This window comes from Engraulis encrasicolus, chromosome 2 (genome assembly GCF_034702125.1).
Source record: "Engraulis encrasicolus isolate BLACKSEA-1 chromosome 2, IST_EnEncr_1.0, whole genome shotgun sequence".
NCBI lineage: Eukaryota > Metazoa > Chordata > Actinopteri > Clupeiformes > Engraulidae > Engraulis > Engraulis encrasicolus.
In genome coordinates this window covers 18393735-18418641 of record NC_085858.1, presented here as the reverse complement: position 1 = coordinate 18418641, position 24907 = coordinate 18393735, and the positions used below count along the sequence as shown (strand labels likewise).

The 24907-nt window shown below is 41.9% G+C and overlaps 1 protein-coding gene across 1 annotated transcript; it reads right to left on the bottom strand.

Annotated features, from left to right (window-relative positions):
• Window positions 1-15040: 15040 nt before the first annotated feature.
• On the bottom strand, window positions 15041-18060 carry LOC134461019 (DELTA-stichotoxin-Hmg2b). The gene is made up of 3 exons (XM_063213740.1): window positions 17860-18060; window positions 16636-16844; window positions 15041-15539 (listed from the first exon to the last, which is right to left on the bottom strand). Exons 2-3 carry the CDS (start codon window positions 16743-16745, stop codon window positions 15116-15118), a joined length of 534 nt encoding a protein of 177 aa, XP_063069810.1. The 5' UTR covers window positions 16746-16844; window positions 17860-18060; the 3' UTR covers window positions 15041-15115.
• Between the last annotated feature and the right edge of the window lie 6847 nt (window positions 18061-24907).

The following is a 24907-nucleotide window of genomic DNA, read 5'->3' as shown; positions in this document are numbered from 1 at the left end:
CACAAATTACCAAGGCAGCGCAATTCACTCTTGAGCGCATCCTCGCCTCCACTTCAGGCGCGCATTTCCCTTCCACGTTTTTGTCATCTGCAGTAGCCTACTGGAAAGCAATTCTGTCGTGTCGTACATTGAGAGCATTCTGCTCTTATCCAACCCTTGGCACGTATAGTGTGTGGACACAAGTCATAAGATGTGAACTTTTAATCAATGCAATTCTCTCGTACAGTGTGAGCAGGAGCTAAATACCCACGATAGAAAATATCGCACAGTGTATGTATACATTACTATTATGTTGTTTTTACAGTATTTCTCAATTGGTTTTGTACATTTCTCACCACAGAATAATCATTCTCAAAACGTCTTGTTCAATTGTGACTTTCTGCTGTTATCTGGACACATGGTAAAATACGTTTCTCATAGTTTTCAGCATTTAGCAAATGCTTTCATCATCATGCAGATGGCTGTGTACAATTCTCAGCTTTTTTGTACATTACCAATTGCTTTTGCCATATCACTCAAAAAGCATTGTCACTGAATACACAAAACTATCTCAAATCCCAAAACATTTAGGCCGTATGTCATAGTATAAGTCTTGACATGCAAAATGATTTACCAAGCTGCCATAATGTGTTAAGCACTGTATAATTTCCGATCTGAATTGCTGAATTGCTCGCAGGTAAATATTGACTCTCTCTAATCAAAAGCAGTAGAAGGGAAAGAGGAAACAAGCATGCAATACAACAAAAAGCACTGGACTGCATTACATTACTTTATGCCTCTTGTGCCCTTTATAATTACGCTCCATGCAAAATTACAATATTTTCCTAGAATTTCACAAGACGGTAAGTGCACTTTATACAGTATCAGTGTATTGTTTCAAATTTATTTTGCTTTACAGTACTATATTTTTTTCCACATGGGCCTACAAGACAAGTAAAAAGGGGTGGTAGAGGGCGCACTTTGACACCTCAATCAGAGTTGACTATTTTTTTGATTTTGCAATGAAAAAACCTTTCAATAAATATGTCATACTCTAAATGTATATCTAGTACAATCTTACCTGATCAATGTAATGTAAAGTCGAATTTACAACATTTTCCATTCATTCTAAACAACATTTCGCTTCAGAAAACATCCTCAAGAGTGTACTAGTCAATTGACAACATGACAAATCGATTTGACTAGCTTGTCCATACACTATGACACAATGACTAACCATTCTGCTGGCACTGACGCGTTCATTGACACAAAAACTTGGTTTTGAAAGACAAACTAAGGATTTTGAGGAAGAGACTTGGTTTTTCAGGTCATCCATGGTGTTTTGCCATTTGTTAAAGGTGTTTTGAGAATGAATACTGTGTTTTGAAAATTACGAGAAAGATTCGAGAAATGTACAAAACCAATTGAGAAATACTGTAATATAATATCATCTTGTTTTCTTTGCCTTTTTTGAGATTTGGAAACATTGCATCTCGAGTGTTATTTTTACCATTTGAGATTTTCTGCAAATAAATGATCTAAATGACAATATCTTCTTTCGAAATTCAGAGGAAATGTTGCCGGTAGTTTATAGAATTACATAATGTTTGTTTTACTCCAACACATACCTGTCCATAGCAAAATTAAAAAACCTGAACATTTTGAAGCTGTCTCTCAATTTTCTCTCAATTTTTGCCAGAGATGTATGGGCCCAGCAAAAGCTGTCAGCAGCCCTGGTGCCATGTACTGTATTGAAGAATTAAAATGGCACAAAAAGCAGGTGCTTTAGGAAGGCAGATGCTTTCAAAAGGAGCAAAATCGCATTGCACGTTTATGCACCACATGCAAATTAACGACCGCAACAGTGTATGAACTGCAGGTTCTGGAACTGCCCTATATGAAGCTAAAAGTCACCTGAAAACATGTGTTATGGAGGTCAGGGTGAACGGAGCTTAATATCAGGTTAAACAGGGCTCTTTTCCTTGCTACGCTGCCACATTATTTTGTTCAGGTATTACTGTCTGCATGCTGGAAATCAATTTGAAATGGGCCTTGATCGTAAACCTTTAATGTCAGGTTACTGTCAAGGAATGGGTGGAGTATTGCCTTATCATGCAATCACTGTGTATGACCTGGCTAAAAGTCTACTGAAAGTTGTGTGTCAGGAGGACACTACTGCAAACATCATGACTGCACCCTTATTCTGAATCGCTGCTATAGTTTGATCAGACTCATTATTTTGCACAGTCTTTTGTGAGTGACACAGCACTGGCTGAATTGAAGATAAGTGTCCGAAGATTGTAAGTGGGAATAAATGGATAATTCATCTAAAAAATAATAACGGTTTCTTTGCTTATATGAAACAGACAGACAGACACAGACACAGACACAGACACAGACACAGACACACACACACAGACACACACACACACACACACACACACACACACACACACACACACACACACACACACACACACAGACACAGACGCACACGCACACGCACACATATACATATGGGTAGATGACGGATAGGCAGCAAAAAACATTTTTTTCACAAAACATTGTTTATGAGGGAAAAAAGTATATGTCTACGTAGTGCAGCAATTAATCTTTCAAAAAATCCAAGTGGTCACAATGTTGGTCTATTCATTGATTATTTATTTACGTTGATAAAGCAATTTGCTGAAAATATGTCCTTTGGTGTGACGTTAAGAAATAAATATATTAAGTAATGTAGAAATGGCTTGATGGAGTTTTATGAACATTGTTACACTCTTCATATTTATTGCAATTTTTTAAAGTCTTAATTTAATGAGAAATTACCATTTAAGTATTTTTTTTCCCATTAGATGTGAGATTATTAGAAACCTTCGAGGAAAAACAGGGATATCTTTCTTTTAAATGTTCAAAATTGTCCAAATTTATACTAACTTTTCAGGGACGATAATTTGTTCTTCCCTAATGCAATATTCAGTGTTTATCAAACATATTGTTTAGCTCAAACAAATATTTGAGCGTTTGAAACATGTCACACCGTAGGACATTCATGTCACGCTAAAGGACAGAAATGCAAAACTGAGCCAGAAACAAATATATCAACATGATTATTTTGTCTTTTGATCATAATATAATGTTGTAGTCAATATGGACCTACACTTTACACTTATATAAGTCTTTGAATCGTCGATTATCAGCCTATCGTAACTCTTAATGACAGCCATGCGGTCATTGCATGTAACCTGCAGAGCTCATAAGACTCACACTGAAGGGTGACCTTGGCATGACCATCACACTTTCTTTTTTTTTTTTTAATAAATTGTGTTTATTGATTTTTTCAAAAGAATTACATAAAAGTCACATACATGTCCTCACATTTTGCATCGTTTTCCAACATGGTAATACAAATAAACAAAATCTCCCAATCCCTCCCCCCTCCCTCCCTCCCAAAATAGGACTACAGATTCCACGATACATTCCACAATGTAAATCATGTAAGATTAAATAAAATAATAATACTAATGATGATAATAATAATGATAGTAATAACAATAATATCACTGCCACTATTACTAACAGCAACAATAATAATAATAGTCATCATTGTCATTAAAACAAAACAAAACAAAACAAAAAGAAAGAGAGAAAGAAAACGGGAATAGGGGGTGGGGTGGGCTGGTGTTATGTTTGTGTATGTGTGTGTATGTGTGTGTATGTGTGTGTATGTGTTGGGGGGGGGGGGTGCCGCTGCTGTTACCTTGAATCTCAATTATGAAATAGAGAGGATAGGTGCATTATTACTCTACATCAAGAGGTTCTTGTAGTGAGTCGTAGTAGTCCCAAAAAGGCCTCCAGGTTTTAACAAAAGCTTGTGTAGATCCCTTGATTGTATACTTAATGCGCTCCAACTTCAAAAAGTACAACACCTCCTTGATCCAATGCACAAAGGAGGGTGGTGCCTGTTGCTTCCATTTCAAAAGAATCAAACGTCTCGCAAGAAGTGTAGAGAAAGCTATGATGACATAGGCTTTGTTTGGTAAAAGGTCTCTACATTCCTCTGGTATGAGTCCAAAAACAGCACTAATAGGATTGGGGTTAAACTGTGTACCAAACATCTCACTAAATGCTTTGAAAATATCTTGCCAAAAAGAAGAAAGTTTTGGACATAGCCAAAACATATGTATCAAATCTGCTGGTTGACCTCTACATCTGGGACAAAATGGTTCAACGTTAGGGTAAATTCTTGCCAGTCTGGCCTGGGTTAAATGAACCCTGTGCACCACTTTAAGTTGTATCAGCCCATGTAATGCAGATGTAGATGATGTGTGTATTAGGTCCAAAACTGACTCCCAGTCATCTTTTGTCATGGTCACTCCCAAATCATTGTCCCAAGCCCTTTTCAAATGTTCTGTTGAATGGGGATTGATGTTGTTAATATACCCATACATTCTTGCTATTAATCCTTTGGCGTTTGAATTCAGCCAAAATATGGAGTCATACTGAGTCTCAGGTGGTTTCTCAGGAAATGATGTAAATGTCTTCTTCACAAAACTTCTGATTTGGAGGTAGCGAAAGAAATGTGTTTTAGGTAAATCATAAGTCTCGGCTAGCTGAGCAAAAGATATAAATATATTATCTTTGTACAGGTTATTGATTGTTTTGATCCCCTTATTGAACCATAAATTAAATGTAGTGTCTGTACAAGATGGTGTAAACATATGATTTGATGTAATAGGGGAAAGAGAGGAAGCTGCCTGGAACCCAAAATGTCTTCTGAATTGTGCCCAAATTCGTAGTGAGTTATTAACTATTACATTTGAGCTCAAATTACAGCCAAGCAGAGGTAGACTAGAGAAAACTAGTGAGGAAAGTGTGGGACATGATGCAAGTTCAAGTTGCACCCAATCTGCTCGGTCAGTCATGGGTGTGTCCTCTACCCAGTGGATTAGCTTCTGAATATTACATGCCCAATAATAGAACATAAAATTAGGTAATGCCAGTCCCCCTGTACTCTTTGATCTCTGGAGCATGGTTTTGCTAATTCGGCTGGATTTATTTCCCCAAATAAAAGGTATAATGGATTTATCTAGCGTTTTAAAAAAGGATTTTTTAATTAGAATGGGGATATTTTGGAACAAGTACAGAAATTTTGGCAGTATTATCATTTTTATTAAACTAACTCGTCCAGCTAATGATAATGGTAATGAGGTCCAGCGCATCATGTCCTGTTTACACTTTTTAAAGAGAGAGGTGAAATTCCTTGTGAAAGTGGTTGACAAGTTGAGTGTGACTTCAATACCTAGGTATCTGAAGTGCTCTTGTACCATTCTAAAGGGGAACAGTGTAGGAGGTAGTGCAGCTGCTGCAGAGTTGAGAGGTAGAAGTTCACTCTTTTGAAAATTTACTTTATATCCAGATATTTCACCAAAACCATTCAGAGTATCCAAAATAGAGGGGAGTGATGATTCTGGGTCAGATACATATAAAAGCAGATCATCCGCATATAAAGACACTTTATACTCTTGTCCCTTCCGCTTCACACCTTTAAAGTCCTTATGAAGTCGTAGAGCTATTGCTAAGGGCTCAATAGCCAATGCAAATAAAAGCGGGGAAAGGGGGCAGCCTTGTCTAGTCCCTCTTCCAAGGTTAAAGTAACAAGACTGTATGTTATTGGAAACAACAGATGCTAGAGGTGAAGAGTAAAGCAACTTAATCCAGGATATAAATCCGTCCCCAACACCAAACTTCTTAAGTGTGAAGAATAGGTATGCAAATTCCACGCGGTCAAAGGCCTTCTCCGCGTCCAGAGAAATAACTACCTCAGGGCACTTTGATCCGACTGAGTGAATGATATTAAATAGTTTTCTTAAATTGGAGTATGAATGTCTTCCTAAGACAAAGCCTGTTTGGTCAGGTGAAACCACATCAGGGACAACACTTTCCAACCTCTTTGCCAAAACCTTAGAAAGTACTTTGAAATCTACATTAAGCAAAGAGATAGGTCTGTAGGATGTGCACAGCAATGGATCTTTGTCTTTTTTTGCCAACAGTGTAATGGACGCCTGCCTCAGTGTCGTAGGTAAACTCCCTGTGGAAAGGGCCTCACTATACATTGCTTGTAAAATTGGTGCCAACTGGTGGGGAAACTTTTTATAAAATTCAACTGTGAATCCGTCAGGACCAGGGGACTTGTTGTTTTGCATTGATTTGATGGCTGTAATTATCTCAGAGATTGAGATATCTGCATTCAGTTTTTCATTTTGTTCCTCTGACACAGTTGGGACGGTAATGTTTTCAAAGAAGGTGTTCAAAAGTGTATCGTTTCTACATTCTGATGTATAGAGGTCAACATAGAAGTCTTGAAATGCTTTATTTATATCGTTATGATCTGTCAGGATCTCTCCTCTATGTGATTGGATTTTTGTGATGGAACGTGATGCAGCAGCCTGTCTGGCTTGACGTGCTAATAATCTACTCGCCTTATCCCCATGTTCATAAACATTGTGCCTGGATTTCAGAATAAGACGTGCAGCCTCTTCAGTGGAAAGAAGATTATATTCAGATTGGAGCCTCAACCGTTCCTTATAAAGATCTGAGTTTGGGGAGTGAGCATATATTGAGTCAATGTCAAGGATGCGTTGTGAAATCTCTGTCATTTTGAAACTTTTTTCTTTTTTGACTCTAGCCGCATATGCTATGATTTGCCCTCGTATGTAGGCTTTCAGCGTTTCCCACAATGTGGCTTGAGAGATCTCAGGGGAGGTATTAGTTTCTAGAAAAAACTGAATTTGATTTGATATTAATTCTACAAATATGTCATCTGATAATAGTAGGGGATTCAGTCTCCAAATCCTGTTAATGGGTGGCCGATTAGGGATGTTCAAGTCTAGCACAACAGCGCCATGGTCAGAGATAACAATACTATTATATGAAATTGCCTTGACCTTAGGCAGCAACCTGTTATCTAGTAGGAAATAATCAATACGTGAATAGGTGTGGTGTACATTAGAAAAAAAAGAATATGCTCTGGTCTGAGGAAACTTAAACCTCCATACATCAGAGAGGCCACACTGATTCATGAAATTCTTTACTACTCCAGCAGATCTAGAAGGATTTTGGGACGTTTTGGATGATCTATCCAAGTTGACCTCCAGAACAAGATTCAGGTCCCCACCTACTAAAAGAAAATGAGTGTCCATATTAGGTATTAAAGAAAACATTTTCTCAAAAAAATGTGGATCATCAAAGTTGGGTGCATATATGTTAACCAGGACCACTGGATTGGAAAAAAGTTGTCCAACTACAATGACATATCGGCCGTTTGGGTCTTTGATTACTTGTTTAGACTCAAAGGAGATGCCTTTATTTATTAAAATGACTGTACCTCTAGCTTTGGCATTAAATGTGCTGTGGAATACATGACCAACCCAGTGTTGTTTCAACCAAGCAATATTGTTATTACAAAGATGTGTTTCTTGTAAAAATGCGATGTCGACCTTCAACTGTTGGAGATGAGACATGACTCTCCGTCTCTTAGTAGCGTTGTTAACACCTTTCACATTCCAGGATATGAATTTAACAGGGTTATTCATCATAACCTTAGAAGCTGTATTAGTAGTCATTGTGACTTAAAGTGAGAATGTGAGAGAGGTAGAGGCAGCAGCGGGGGAAAGGGGAGGAAGATGTGTAGTGGTGTGCATAAAGGTAGGAAAGGGGAGGGGAAGAGAAAAGAAAAAAAAAAAAATTACCTTTAAGTCCTAAACCCATACCAAATACCCTTACACTCTTGTGCTTACTTCTAACTTGCACTCTTAACACTGTTAACTCTGTCTGTCTGAAAAGGAGGGAACATTTTAATTATAATAAACCATTGCCTTTTATCCATGTAAACATTTGTCACATTGACCCTTACTATAGCCTACGTCACCCTCGTAAATGTGAAAGAGAACCAAAGAATAGAAAGGAAAATAATAGGCTACATTGAAAAGGAGAGCTGGGGGAAACAAAAAAAAAGTTCAGTGATGAAGTTAACAGTCCCGTGATAAGCAGCTGGTTGTGACTGTTAGACATATCATCTTTCATATTGTTTGACAGGCTAAATGAATCTGCACCGATTTCAGGTTTTCAAATAATGTAGGGTCAAATTGACACAGAAAACAGTCCGGTTCTGTAGGTTATGCGTGCACTAAACTTAAGACAACATAAATAAAACGTAATTGGATCAAACCAGTATTTGGTTTGAGCAACTTTCAAGGGCTTGGCAAACTTTCAAAACACTCGTGAACCATTTAACAAAGTAGCCCATAACAATGCGCGAAATAGGGGAGAACTGCGTGGGCTACAGCAAGCAGTCTCATGCCGCGATAGGAAAACACACCAGAGCACTCACCAAAACGTCCAGCGATCAGATTTGAAAAATGGGAAATGGAAACTGTCCTGATAATTAGTCCTCCTGTGATGGTTCCATGGGCTGCGGTGGTAATCGTGGACCATCCAGGAAGGCGGCGGCCTCTTCAGGTGAGCTGAAGTCGTGCGTAGCACCGTTGACATTCACTCGGAGTTTAGCAGGGAAAAGCACATTGAAGTGTAGTCCATCATTTCTCAGCCGGGTTTTTATCGGGGCGAATGCGGCTCTCTTTTTGGCAACCTCTGCGCTGTAGTCCGCGAAGATGTGGACTTCTGATCCATTGTAGTCTAGCGATCCCTTGTCTCTGGCAAGCTCCATAACGCGTTGCTTCATCTGAAAGTGATGCAGGCAGGCTATGAAAGGACGCGGGCGTGTGTCCCCTCGTTTCTTTTTCTTGATATTTAGTCTGTGCGCCCTGTCGACAACCACTGGCCGCGAGAAGGCGCCTTCTCCGAACATTTCTTGTAGACAGGATTCGATGAAAGCGGTGGGTTTCCCCCCTTCCTCTCCCTCTGGTATGCCTGTGATACGTATGTTGCATCGCCTGGACCTATTCTCCAAGTCATCCAGCTTTAGCTTTAGCTGCTCATTCTCTTTGGAAAGATAGCCGACAGATGCTTCAAGGGCAGTTATTCTATCCTGGAAGTCATTCATCGAGGTCTCGATGCCTTGTATTGTTTCGTCATGTTTGGCGATACCTGCGTGGTTGGTCGATATTTGCGAAGTCAAATTGGTAATAATCCGCTCTTCCATGCCCGCAAGCAATGCCTGTATGTCGGTTAGGGACACGGGAGTGGTGCCGTCTCCATCATTGCTAGCCATGGTTGCTCCTAGCTCCGCGTCACCTTCAGTTTTCTTGCTTTGCGGTTTTGTTTTCCCCATCATAAAAGGCAACTGGCATCGGTTACTGTTTTTGTTTAAATAAAATATAAGTGCCGGTTGATCCTACTGGCAATTATTTGCGTCTTAAAGTCACTTAGTTCCTAAAATGTCCAATAAATGTCGAATTCAGACAGAGCTGTTCCGATTTGCGACCTACTCCGCCATTTGCCAAACCGGAACTCATGACCATCACACTTTTGTAGGTATGCTATGACTGTCACACCATTGAACCTGTAGTGTGTTGTGGCCAGTGCCTGTTTGGCAAGTATCTCAAGCTGGACAGCACATTTATGCTGTATATTGAGCTCTCCACAGCATACTTTATTCATCTATACTCCTCTATATACTCTCTCACTGATCTTTCCTTCACTGTTACCGTTATATTTTATGGTTTCAAAGCACCATTAATGACATTTTATATCATTTGACAGTATCTAAAATCAACAGCAAATATTCATCAACAATGCATCAAAGTATAAATTCCAAAGGCCAATAAAGGAATAAGTAATTTGAATACACAATATTTATCTAGTCAAACAACAAAACAAAAAAATACTACCAGTTGTTTTAAAAGCTATTTCTCAAATATCTAGTCCATTGGTGTGACCTGTTTGTCCTATGGTGTGATACTCCAAAGTGTCACACCATAGGACTTTTACCATCACACCATAGGACTTTTACCATCACACCATAGGACTTTTGAGCTTTTGAGTTAATTTAAAGCCATGTCGTTGCCAACTGAAATACAATTTCACCTTTAGTAAGATGCATTTTCATACATCTGCATAAGAAAAAAATATGAAAAATATACACTATTGTCAAAATGTATTTTATGGCTGTCACACCAAAGGACTACAAAACTAATACATCCTGTGGTAGCAAAACAATTGATTGACTGAAGAACTCTGAGAGAAAAATCTAAAATCCACCCTTGCCATTGGCTTCTTAAGGATCTAAAGTCACAATTTATGTACCGCTGGAGCTTCAACAATAGATAATTATACACAGAATTAACCAAAAAAATGATGTCACACCACAGGACATTATTTTCTGCGACAAAGTTTCATAAGTCCATACGGTCTCAGAAAAACAGGAAAAAAATTAAGCATTGCCACTTGCTAAAATAGACACCTTGAAAAACATGCCAGGGTTGTTTAGACAAATGACTGAGCTTTGATTATTTATTTAAAAATGTTTTAATATGGAGAACCGGGCTTGCCTCAGTCACACCATAGGACAAATGTGACATTTGACTCAAAATTAAGTATACTTATTTAAGCTCTGGATTTATTACACATTACTTTTTCACAACAACGACATTAGTTTAATCATTTAAAGCATTGACAATTTTGAAAGCATGAATTTACTTAATTTTAAGAGCCTGCGACAGCAAAATTTACACGTCACGTCATCTACCCACATATATCATATACAGTATGGGGGGTCACCAAAACTATGTTCTGCATATCCCCACAAAAGTGAGTAGGCCTAGCTGCACGCCTGATGTGTCAACACACATTCGAAGACAATGGTGTGTCATTGATGCCCATTCTCAGGATGCCCTATTAGTGATATGAATGGACTTAAAGGTCGGAATTGGACGGAATTTAGTTCATTTTGGCGGTTTTTGATAACCTTTTGGGCGGGATTTGATCAGACACATCTGGCAATACTGGATGGGACTCTACGCATCATCCAGCTGGCAGTGACTCCAGCGTGTGTTCCAGCGTCCTCCTAATGTTTTGACATGTTGCCAATGAAGACGTGGATTCAATGATGTAGGACTTGAGTTATTACATCTTTAGGGTCCTTCTCTGGTGCCATGCACCAATCTTAAGTTTGGAGGGGGGCATGTTGCTCCTTGTATGAGCATATCAGCACAGGCTGCTCTGTGCATCTGTCCTGCCCTGAGTCCCCAGCCCAAGACATTTATCATTGTCTATCTTGCAAGCTGTGCAAACAAGGTTGCAAGAAGAAACCTTGAGCAAGGCAGCTTACCTCACAGTGCTCCAGGGGCGGTAACCAATACCCTGTTCTAAAAATGACTGTAAGTCGCTCTGGATAAAAGCCTCAGATAAGTGTAATGTATTGTAATGAGGTTTCCCATAACTCCAGCTTAGTGGCTAACAACCCCATCATGTCATACAGCTAAAGGATGGAGTGTCCCATGTTGAACGCGCTGGTCCTCCAGTTAAAACGGGCCCGTCACCAGATCTAAATCCCCAGTCCCCGGCCTCATACCACTTCCTGTGTAGCTTCTTAACAAAGGAGACCAAATGGATATGATGCTACTTTAGATTTATTATTCCCTTTATTGACAAACTGGTGAGGTTTTTTTTTTTTTTTTAAACCATTTCTGTATGGCTGTTGAAGGTAGGACAGGTATACTGTCACACAGGGACTGCCCTTTATGAATCTATCTGTACTGTATGTGTTACTCTGTCTGTTCCATTCATCAGACCAGAGCGCGCGCCGAAATTTTATTATAAATTAAAAATTAATTCATAAAATAAATAAATATAGGCTACATAGGGCTATATATAGGGCACTCCTCTATGAATATATCCTAATGTGAAATAGTAAATATGTAGACATGTATAATAATAAATATGTTGTAGTTTTCAGCCAACTCAGCCTATTCCCTTTGAATGGCTATGCTTTGGTATCATGCCTCTTTTATCATAAACAACATTCTCCCAGTCAGTAAAGCCCTTTGTAAGGAAACTAAAGTTTCACCCAGAAGTTGCTCAATAAGCTACATCCTCAGATGGCAAGTTGCTCAGCCATTCATATTTTTTCTCCCAATGAAATTACACTTCAGCTGTTTTCCTCCAAAGGTACAGGGATAGCTATCTCTGTAGTGCAAACCACCTATTTTGGAGTAAACATTTTTCTTCCTAGAGTCGAATCAAACGTTTTGTTTTAATTTAGTTGTTATAGTTCTTCACAAGCGCAGAGCACAAAAGTCTATCAACGAGAAAGAAAAGTAGCCTATCCTCCGCGCTCCTGAGCCATCTGGTGCGTCACGGCTATGCAGACACAGTAGTCACGGGGGCCTCTTCAGGTGTGGATATTTTACTGCGATTGAGTCTGACGAAGACGTGGTAACGTCGCTAGTCTTGGCACTTGTCCAAATTAACAGGAAAATATCCACACCTGAAGATGTTCCGGTGACCTCCTCTATCAGTGTTTATCACAGACTTTCCAATTTACAATCAATTACCTTTCACGGATATCCTATGATTTTACCTTTATGCAGCAGCTGATGCAGCAGCCGGCCTTCTTATAATAATGACTCAAATGGCTTTTTAAGACACCATAGCCTACTTGTTAAGCATGAGCTTTAGGTAAACAACGGTTAGCTTTCTGTTGGCGGAGATATCACCAAGCGCGGGCTTTCTGATAGCGGAGATCTCACCAAGCGCGTGCTTAATGGGCGCATTCGTGACGGCACATTACTGCGCAGGCTGCACACACACTTTGCCATTTCAATGCATTTTTCTGACCAGGGCCTCGTTTCCCGATAACGATGGTTCTTAGCCTTACGTGTGTCGTTAACCAGTGATCCTACGAATGTTCTTAGATTTCCTACGACTGTTTCCCAAAGACACTCGTACATGAACGCGCGTGCACAGCCTCTAAGATCATTCGTAGCGTCGCTCTTAAGGATCGCTGTCCACATATGTGGTGCTGAAGTGTACTCGGAGTGAACTGCGCCGTCATCTGCTGCTAAACCATTTACAAAATGTAAGGCGTGTGTCAGTATCAAAAGTTGTTTTCTATAAGGGTGGGACTACATTTGTAGCAGTTTGCAACTATCGACAGGAGTTATTGTTGGCAAATGAAATAAAATGCACACACACAATGAAATCATGCAAAACTGCCAACTGACGGCAATAATGAGCTACGCCGTTAAGACCCAGATAAAGCGCGTGCACTTGGCTACTGCAGCTTAATATTTAAGAAGACAAGTAGGCTAGGCCTAGTTGGAGTTCCAAATTGGGATGCGCAAAGTTACAACCTCAAGGCGTTCAAGGCTTGACAACTGTCGGGAGCACGTCAGCATGCTGTTATGAAAAACAATGTCCATCAAAATTGACACATCCCCTCGCTGCCTTTTTGTTATTGCTTAGCCTACTAGAGTCGGAATAGGGAGAGGAGCTTGGCACATGTGGTGAGCGGTGCGCAAAGTACCGCACGCTCAAGACTTTCACAACTGTGAGGACATTTTTGCACGGCAGTCTGCTGTTATTAAAACAATGGCAGTCAAAATCTACACGAATCCCCATCGCTGCCTTTTTATCATTTTATCATTTTTGTCATAGCTTACCCTTCGCCTACAACTATCATGTATTTTCGGCGTCGCCTTCCCTTTCTTAGGCTACTTGAAAATGAAAGAGGGTGCAACAACTCGCTGACCATTTTTCTTCAAAAAATCTAAAATAAATAAAGTTTCGGAAGTGGCCCTCCGACATCAACACTCTTGTCTCTGGTTGCCGAAGAAGACCCTTATTCATTTTGCCTTGTTCTTGTTCATGAAGCACCCACACAAATTATGATTGATCACAGTTTAATTATGCCCAGGTTTATCAAACACAGTCGAACTATTTTACTACCTGTAAAATATTTCCAAACACATTACTTTTATTTTATAGGCCTACACATCCACAATTAATGTTACCTTCTTATTTTCGTTGCAGTGTCAACTGTGCTGCCATGATATTTAGGCTACACTCCCGTCTTAAAACATCAACTTGAAGCGCAAGTTTCCTCTTTTCCTATGGGTGTCTCCACTGTGCCATGCCTCTCGCGTCTTAAAACAGCAATCTTATGCGCAGGTTTCTTCTTTTCCCTTCATATCCTGTGGGTGTCTCCACTGTGCCATGCCGCTACGATCAATCTTAGCGCGTTAAGACTACTCTAGACCACTCGTGGATTGCTCTTAGAGTTACGTGTCAACCTGCGATGGTTCTTTGCTAAGTTGGCTTTGGGAAACGCTCCATGAGCTCTACGATGGTGTTACGTGTGAACTTAAGTAGCACGTAGCGTTAAGTAGTACTTAAGGCCCTTTCGGAAACGAGGCCCAGAAAGCGTGGCAATTTTGCGTTGCGCAATGCGCTGTCACGAACGCGCCCAAACACTTGCGATGTCGGCTGAGTTGCGTTCTCTCCCACGAGTCGCACCACTTGCGATATTAATTAAACTTGTTTACTGGCAAAAACAGAACACAAAGGCAAAACTAGAACACATAGCACATGGAGGTTAACCACAGTTAGCAAAGGACGCTCCACAAAGGTTTACATATGTTTTTGTGTGTTTCAGTTGGTCATATTTGCTGTTAAAATAATAATAATAATAATAAAACCTCTCACGATAGGCGAGGTCCGGACCTCGCTAGCCTCAAATGTAACTACGGCCATGGGCACCAGCTTATTATTTTTTCACAGACAGTCACAACTTGTCATAAAATTCCAGCTTGAGGATGGCATGTCCTCGTGTTGGACATGGTGGCCCTCAGGTTGGAGCATGAGGGGTTGCATAGCAGTATTGTGCATGTAAGGAGTTTTATTGTTTTATTAATATTAACCATTGTGGTAAAACAACCAGTTTTTTATATGTTTTTGTGTGTGTTTTTTTCATAATTAGACTCATGAAAACATACTGAATGTACTGAGTATTTCTAAAGGAAATGCTTTGTGTGTTTATGACACACTGTTATGGGTGGATCCAGGAAACAAAAGACACATTACAACAAAAAAGTGATACCCCACGATATTTTTTTTATTCCATTCAATACTCAAGACCTTTGGTTTGGTTAAACCGAGTATTTGGGAGGCACCAAGTTAGCTACAGCTTGTCGTAGAGCTCCACCTTGAGGATGGCGTGGCCCGTGTTGGACATGGTGGCCCTCAGGTCCACGTGCTGGCCCTGGTGCACGACGCCCGACAGCCCGGCCTCCACGCGGGTGAAGTGGGTGAAGTCCTTGCCGTCGTACATGTGCTCGTAGAGCTTCTTGTCGCAGGAGCGCTCCGCCTCGAACACGCCGGCCGCCAGCCAGTTCTTGAAGAGGTTCTGGTCAAAGGGCACGGAGAACATGATGGCGATGCGGCCGGCGCAGTGGCGGCTCTGCATGTGGAACAGGTCGTAGGTCAGCACGCCCACCGCCCCCGTGGCAGCGGCGTCGTCCTTGGTGAAGGAGCAGACCTCGGTCATGGTGGAGCGCACGGTGGGCTGGGGAGGGTGGTAGCAGGAACCGCTGGTCATGTGCACCCTAGGCGGCGGGGGAGGGCGGGGGAGTAAAGCAGAGATGGGAACATTTGGGGAAATCTTTTTTTGTCAATCACCACAGAATTATTCATGATCTTGAATAACACAAATGCATTGCTCTCCACTTTGTGTTGACGTCATATGAGATGAATACTGTACTGTCTAATAAGTACAGTACATTGAAAGTGATACCTTCCATACCTATGCACTTTCCTATCTATCTATTCCTATCCTATCAGGTTAGGTAGAGCCATGCAGTGAAAAGGGTAGGTACATAAAGGAGAGGAGAAAGCAGACGCGGATGGTAAATTGGAAAATTGTGTGAATTACCACCCGGCAACACAGACAAATTTGTGCTGAATAACACTTGTCCGTCGCTTACCACCTTAAGTTTACGTCATATGTTAGGAATACTGTACTGTCTGTACTTTCTACTGTACTGTATATATGCAGCACAACCATGAAGGTTATGACCATAGTTCAAGTTTATAACTATTATAAAAAGCCCTGCACATGTGTTTGGTACAATGTACTTACACTTTTTACAAACCCAATTCCACAGTCTCCTTAAAACAAGTGAAGTGAAGAACTCTCTCATTTGTTTCCAAAACACAAAGGAGCCAGATTATTCTCTAGACAACTATGGACCTCCTGCAAGCTCCCATTCCCCACATGGCTTCCACTCTCCAGATTGTGTGTGTGTGTGTGTGTGTGTGTGTGTGTGTGTGTGTGTGTGTGTGTGTGTGTGTGTGTGTGTGTGTGTGTGTGTGTGTGTGTGTGTGTGTGCGCGCGTGCGTGTTCGTGTGCGTGTTTGAGATAGACAAAGCAACTTTTGTGTGTGTGTGTGTGTGTGTGTGCGTGCGTGCGCGTATGTGTGTGTGTGTGTGTGTGTGTGTGTGTGTGTGTGTGTGTGTGTGTGTGTGTGTGTGTGTGTGTGCGCGTGCGTGTGTGTTTGTGTTTAAGACAGACAAAGCAACTTTTGAGTGTGTGTGTGTGTGTGTGTGTGTGCGTGTGCGTGCGTGTGTGTGTGCGTGTGTGTGAATGACAGAACATATCGATGCACAAGGTGGCGGTGGCTGGCTGGCCGGCCTATACAGTACTTGGGGTTGATGAGGCAGTAGTAACCGCTGACGTTGGTGATCTCCACGGTACAGTTCCTGTGGCTGGTCAGGGTGGCTGACACGGCTTCGGCTGTCTCAGTCTCAGGCATGCTGGCGGTGGGTGGGCGAGTCTCACAGGAGCGGAGGAGGACGAGGAGGAGCGATGGTGGTGGTGGTGGTGGTTGTGGTCGAGGTGCCACTAAAAAGGACTAAATCAGGGGAGCAGAACCAAATTAAAAGGCCTCCACCCAAAATAGAAGCAGGACACACAGTTGCTGAAGGACGAAAATGATATCAGTGAAAGCATAGTTTTGGAAAGGAGAGAACAGCGGTGGACATGAACAAATTCTCATTACTTTACATCAGCACATTAGCTTTGTTATAGATGTATATTTTAAAAACTCCAGTAGTACTATGTAACATAAAGGTCTTTCAACTCCTTTTCATCACACGTCAGAGTGAGAATATGTTCAATTTTGCAGTAGACCACCTTGAACACTGACTCATACTTTCCAACAACACCTTACAACACACAGAATGAAATTGGCATGTTGTGACATAGGCATGCCCTCTACAGCAGGGAACTTTCAAAGCCGGCATCCAGTGGAACTGTAATACCAGCAAGTCACTGTTGTCAGTAACTTAATTCATTGATTTACTCTTGTTTGTTTAGAAACATTTTGAGACAGCTTTTCTTGTCCACAGGTGAAAACAAGAGCAGGAGTTGCACAGAAAATCTGAATGCAGATCAGGAATTACTGTGTACTTTCTGTGTAACAACAGGGTAACATAAAGACGTTACATGGTATCTAGCAGGCCAAAGGGGATAATTACAAAGTAAATACCATGTTATACACATATCTCCAGAATTACTATGAAACTACTGGGTATTTTCTAACCATCTGATCATCGAACTTCTCTCTGTTACCCTGTTGTTACCCCATTAATGGTATTTACTTTGTAAAATAGCCCCTTTTTACCCTTTAGATACTATGTAACTTCTCTCTGTTACCCTGTTGTTTCACAGAAAGTACATAGCAATTACATATGGTAACTGTACCGTAAAGTAAAGCGTTACCAAAAACAGTACAGAAGTAAAAGCAAAGTCAAAGAAATAGTTTTCAAGAACCCACAGAGTAGAGATACAAACATTTCGTGTCTAACCCATCATCAGTATCCCCACCCCTGCAAGGTGAAGTCATGGAATCTTTGACAGGCACTTACCTCCGTGAGCTCAGCGCTGTTTAGGGGAGTTCACTGACAGCCAGCGATGAGCAGGGTAGATAAACTTTCTGGCTTCCCCCTCCCTTCTCACTGTGGCCATCCCACTTTTTTTTTTCTTCATGTCCGTCAGCTCTCAGGTGGCAAATACACACGTGGGTGGGTCCCTCGTTATTTCTTTCTTTCTTGATTCGATCAGGTTTATTCCGGCATCTGTTTATTTGAACGTACGCACTCCGGGTTCGCTTACTGTGTCTCTCATTTCCCATCCTGGGTGATATGCATGGAGAAAGGACAGGTCCACATTCTGTTACTTAAAATGCACAGCAGCAAAGAGTAACGAATTACATGACTGATTTACGAATACCTGAGTACACGTCACTCATATGCCTATACTGTTATCATCATTTTGATTATGATTTACCTCTATAAGCATAGCAACTATGAGTATTGCATGAGCATTCTATGAGCATATGAGTATTGCAACTATGCTGCTCTTTGAAACTGTGCTGTCTACTGGCAATTTTGATCTTTGTATGAATATTTACTAAATAAGGAACTAATATTTACTAGTATGACCGAAGTGTGGTGAATTTTGCAGCTTAAAATGTCTATTTCTGGAAATTCAAAATAGCGGACCATGGAGAAAATCCCCTTTTCATGTATGAAAAATGCAATTTTCCCAGTCATATTGAATACTTAGAATTTGATGGTGGTAGTAAATATTTGTTAAAAAGGTAACTTTTGAGAACGGGCAGCATGAATTCTGGAAATGAACAACTACAAATATTACACGGTGAACCTTTCATCAAAGTTCCTATTTAATGTTGTCTATTATTTTCCTCTTGATGTCTTTTGACATGCCAATGAATTGAAAACATATATGGTACTTTAGAAATACTGTAAATAAGGTGTAAAAGAAAAGGGGCAATACAGTACGTCTATGCAGAGTGTGTTTTGCTCTATGGCAAGTCAAAAGTTTGCACGAAGTGCCGTGGGGGTGTGTGGTACAGTATGACAACTATAAACAGTACGCTATGCTGAAAGATACCAGCTGTACACTCAAATGACTTATTCTATATAGGTAAAAAAAAGTGTTCAAAATAGATTTGGGCAGATTTCCTGGACAAGGTGGTAATTTTGTGGAAAGAATCTGATGGACATTTTTTTTATAACACTCATGTCGATTAGAGAGAGAGAGAGAGAGAGAGAGAGAGAGAGAGAGAGAGAGAGAGAGAGAGAGAGAGAGAGAGACAGACAGACAGACAGTCAGAGAGAGAGAGAGAGAGAGAGAGACAGACAGACAGACAGACAGACAGACAGACAGACAGACAGACAGAGATTAGGGGATAGGGAGAGACAGTGTGAGAGGGAGGGAAGAAAGTGAGTGAGAGAGTATGAGAAAGAGGTAGAGACAGAGCGAGAGAGATTGTATGTGGAGAGAGGGAGGCTTTCTTCGGCGATAATGTAGCTCTGCAAGACCCAACTTGCTGCTCCCCACCCTGTCTGTACACACATATTTATGCACACACACATCCACACACTCACGCATACACACTCACACATACACACATTTGCGCACTCATGCACACTCGCACACTCACACAAACGCATGCACGCACACACGTGCGCATGCACACACAGACACACAGACACAGACACAGACACACACACACACACACACACACACACACACACACACACACACACACACACACACACACACACACACACACACACACACACACACACACACACAAGCAGGCACAAAACTATGCACAGCAAATTCACCTACAGTACCTCTCTCACTCAGTCACTCACATGAAATGACTCACTCTTACACAAGCATCACATGCACAAACACTCCGACACGCGCGCACACACACACACACCAACCAACCACACTCACCACGCACGCACGCACGCACGCACGCACGCACGCACGCACGCACGCACGCTCGCACGCTCGCGCACACACGCACACACACGCACACACACACGCACACACACACACACACACACACACACACACACACACACACACACACACACACACACACACACACACACACACACACACACACACACACACACACACACACACACACACACACACACACACACACACACACACACACACACACACACAGGCAGGTGCAAATCCAAGTAGGCCTACACCTAATTACTTGTATAAAATATATTTGGTCTAAAATACACTCACATAACACTCTACCTCTAATGCAGTAGCTCACCCCCAGAATACTCTGGCCACCTCTTCTGTAAACACTGCAGTCTTTTAGTCACCCCTCAGGGATGCACAAAGACAGTCTGGGTAGCTCTATCTTTTCTGTACACGGCAGAAATACCGGACTTATCCAGTGTTAACAATTCAGGGCTAAGGAGCTCAGAGTCGACTTTTATGCTGAAAGAGTTCATTGTTTCTGGATTTAAATAGAGTCCGCGTTCACATTTCACGATTCACATTTTTGAAGGTGTCTAGCCCCTTAATGTGTGCAGTTCCACCAGAAGAACACTGTAATAATCACTGAAAAAATGTATCATAGTAGCCTACACCAGTGTTTCCCAACCTTTTTTGTCTCGCGTACTCCCTAAACCTCTTTGCTGTGCCATGAGTACCCCCTAATTCATGTTTTATATCGCTTTCCCTGTCCTGATGTGACTGCTCCATACATTTGTTATAATAATATCTTTCCAAGTACCCCCTGCAGTGTGCTCGCGTACCCCTAGTGGTACACGTACCCCTGGTTGGGAAACACTGGCCTACACCACTATGACAGGGACTTGACACATTGACTTAGTCATTGCCATTCTGGTAGCAGCTAATTTATAGCAGGGGCTGTGTCTTAATAGGTTAATTTTGGATTGTGTGAGGGACCATAAATAAACCCTCAAAAAGTTGTTAAAAAGTAACTCTGTGGAGGTATCAGGCAGGGTGCCCCTCTTTGGGGTATTGATGAAAGCAGCTGTGATTAAGAGAGCAGTGGTGCTGCTCCATCATCAGGCTGCCGTGGCGATGTGGTTGCCCAGGAAAAGTGCTGTGTCACTGCAGAAGCTCCCACCTGGTAGCAAGGCCCGTCTGCTTGCCTGCCCACCCTGACCTCTGCCGGGGGCTGGGGCTCCTGCAAGACGCACGCGCGCACACACTTGCAAAAATCGTACCGTGGTCTATGTGACCATTTAAATATAATGGGGCCATTGAAAATGTATTTTGGACACATCTTATGTCGTATTTTGCATCAACCTATTGGTTTGTTTTATTACATTTTTGTTTATAACAATGAGTCTGGCCTGTGTATATACAGTAGGCCTACATTATTTATAGGTAATTGAGTTTACAACAAAGTATTACTTACTGTAAAAGCAAAAAGTACCATAAACATTTCAAAAGTGCTGAATGTTGACAATCAAAACTTCAGCGATCAATACCTCAAAATGACAAAAACGGAGGCACACAGCGGTATGTAATTCAGGTTATTTTTACATCTTTTAAATGTTATTACTATTGATTTACTGTTCAGTTGATTAGGGAATACCTAACCGTTTTCCTCAGGATCTTGAAAGGCTAGAGTCTTAACTCCATTACAGGAGCTATTTTCTCCACCTTATTCTGCTTCATAATATTGTAGGTCAAAGAGAGTTATGAAAGACAGGATAGGCCTTCTACAAGAAAAATGGTTAAGGAGAGAGAGAGAGAGAGAGAGAGAGAGAGAGAGAGAGAGAGAGAGAGAGAGAGAGAGAGAGAGAGAGAGAGAGAGAGAGAGAGAGAGAGAGATTGCTGAGACATTCACAAGCTTTGGGATTGTTATTTGCCTTTCAGTATGCTTTTGTATCTATGGTTAAGCCTTGTGCAATAAGTCTTACTTTGATGACGGACTTTATAGAAGTTCACTGATATAGGCTACAGTGTGTGAATGACATCTTAAATGTTTTGTTTCAGAGACTAATTAATATAATATTGTGGTGTTATCCATCTGTCATTCAGATTGACTTTTTAAAATAAATTAGGAATTTAAATAAATGAATAATCCCCAACCACATGAGAATCGACTATGCCACTATACCTCCAAACCTGCTATACTTTTGTCATTTGGGGGTAGTGGCACTTGATTTGAGAGGTAACATAGCCTACCCCCTTGTCACTTGAACTACAGGTCTAAGTAGAATTGATTGCTTTTCGTCGGTAGCACATTTCATTTCACATTTCAAATCCTATTGGAGCTGCAGCATGCCACACGTATAGCGGTAATGGAAAGCGGCTATCATCATACTAAAAGGGAGCCTCATGCTACATGCCCGTGGAGATGTGTTGAGTGGCATCAGCTATATGCTCCATCCACCCAAAAGCCGGTCTGTCACTCTCCCGAGTTACCGTGCACGACGACGGTGGAACAGCCTGTCATCTTCTAAGAATCCATGTGAGCCACACCACTTGCTGTGCTCAACAGGACTGGATTGGCCATCTGGCATAGCGTGCATTTCCCGGTGGGCCCTGCACCCTCGTGGGCCCCCCTAAAACATTTCATAAAAACATTTCTGAAAATAGGGGCCCACGAGGGGTGCGGGGCCCACCGGTGAGTCAGTTCTAATTATGAGGGGGGCCCTTTAAGCCAAAAGTGCCCAGGCCCTATTTCCCCCCCAGACCAGCCCTGGCGCTCAACAAATGCACGTGACAGCATGATCGCGGTCGGACATTGTTTAGTGTGACTATAACGAGACCGTTCTTACTATGCATTATCATGATAATAACTGCTGGGACTACAACACACATATACATATTGATGTTATATTATATGACTTATCACTTGGAAAGCTATCCTCTTAGGCAGAACAAATATTGCTTTATGTAGACCTTGAGAGTTTTTTTTTTAATCAACCTACCATGGTATCGTGCATAGGGGGGGAAAGCAACACAGCAAATGTCTATGCTAATAAGTTTTTTTTTTTTTTTTTTTTAAAGTAGCGCAACAAGCACAAAATAGGACATTGCCATTAGATGTATTTAAACTCAACTCCTCAGCCTATCCAATTAGGAAGGGAAATGAACTCTGTCTAAATGCAAGGAGGCTTGGAGCGTGTGTGTGTGTGTGTGTGTGTGTGTGTGTGTGTGTGTGTGTGTGTGTGTGTGTGTGTGTGTGTGTGTGTGTGTGTGTGTGTGTGTGTGTGTGTGTGTGTGTGTGTGTGTGTGTGTGTGCAAGTGCGTATGTACGTGTGTGTGTGTGTGCGCGCACGCGCGTGCGCGTGCGTGCGTGCGTGCGTGCATGCGTGCGTGCGTGTAATGCCCGTGTGTGGTATGTGTATGTGTGTGTTTCGCCTGGATGATCATTAATCTCCCGTGGCAACGAGCTGGACACAGAGGCAAATAGGTGAAGATGGAGAATGAATTTGGAGTTGGGAAGGGAGGGAGGGAAGGAGGGAGGGGGGATAGGTGATGTGGACTTGGAGATGGAGGAGGAGGAGGAAGAGGAAGAGCTGGGTGGAGGTAGGTGTGGGGGTGTCAGTGTTGGGAGTGAGTCTAACTCAAGAGTCAAGATGAGTAAGACGACGGGCCATCGCACCAGGGTGATACACACACACACACACACACACACACAGCAGAAGGAGTCCAGGCTGGGGTGGAGTTGTGTGTGTGTGTTTGTGTGTTTGTCTGTGTGTGTGATTCTGGACGATATGAATGTGTATGTGTGGAGTGACGCGGGTGATGCTATGGGTGGGGGTGTGTATGGGTGGAGGGTAGAGGGGGATGTGGACGTGTGTGTATGGGTGGAGGGTAGAGGGATGTGGGTGTAGGTGTTTGAGTGGGAGGTAGGGGGATGTGGGTGTGTGAGTGTGTAATGGTGGAAGGGGTGGGGGGTGGGGGGTGGTCGCTGGTGGTGCCAGGGGTGGGGGGTGATTGATTGCCGCGGTTGGTACGAGGTTCCACACTCTCACTTTGTGATGAATAGGCTGTCAGCCACCCAGCGAACAACCCAAATAAGCCGGCCGTGCACACACACACACGCACACATTCACACACATTCACACACGCACACACACACAACACACACACACAATCACACACACCATTTAAAACCATACCATCTTGGAAAAGGACTGGGGGGATTACGCAGTATGTGTAAATATTAAACGTCCATTATTGGTGGATTATACCCCCAGACACCACAGTCGAGAGGGGGGGAGACGGAGACAATGGGAAAGAGAGGGGAGAAAAAGAAAGTAGGCTGGATAAGTTTTCATCTCTTTTCTTCCTTTTCAATTCATTTCCTCCTTTGTGCGGTGTAAAATCCTCGACAGAATGCGGCTCACAGTGCTCGGTGGTTAGTACGAAAGAACGTCATCAGGCGAATTGTGTGTTGGTGTTATTCAGTGGCGGGTAATGGAGAATTCAAATCAATACGTGTAATATTTCAAGGCCTCCCCAGAAGTAATATTAAAAAACAAGGGTGAGATTCTCAAAAACATTTATAATGTACAGTAGAGTAAAACTATCAGACCACGATAGTTCATTCAGAACGATGAAATTGAGCTGATGACACTGAGACCTTTACAGTGAAGAAGCAGAGGTGATAAGTTGGCCGAGTTACAAACACATTTGAAGATAGACAATTGACCTTTGGCTAGACCGCGCTAGAATATGAATTGACCAATCGCAGCGTCCAACGGAGGTTCGACAGTTAGTCCTCTCATGTTTTCGATCTCTGCAAGATATTACTGTTATATTTTATTAAAATATGGTTGGAAATTGCGCCTGACGTATTTCTAACACAGATGCAAGTTTCCCCGAGCAAAGTACTACAAAGCTGCCACGATGTACTTACAGTCATCGTCATACATAAACGTGATATCAGCGGATAGAATGCAACTGTCTGACCTAGCAACTGTAATCCAAGGGGGCGTGACTTAGCCAAAGGCGAATTGAACAAAGAAGTGATGTATAATATGTTATCTAGCATTTGAGCCTCAGAATGTGTATGGAAACCCTCCATGTTTTCTGGAATACATCTCCACATCTCTACAATACCCATTTTGAAAA

Excerpts from the sequence above, each read along its gene's own strand:
- LOC134461019 (XM_063213740.1), bottom strand. The coding sequence starts at position 16,745 with ATGCCTGAGACTGAGACAGCCGAAGCCGTGTCAGCCACCCTGACCAGC. Across the intron at positions 15,540-16,635 it reads TACTGCCTCATCAACCCCAA|GGTGCACATGACCAGCGGTT; the intron begins GTACTGTATAGG and ends CCCGCCGCCTAG.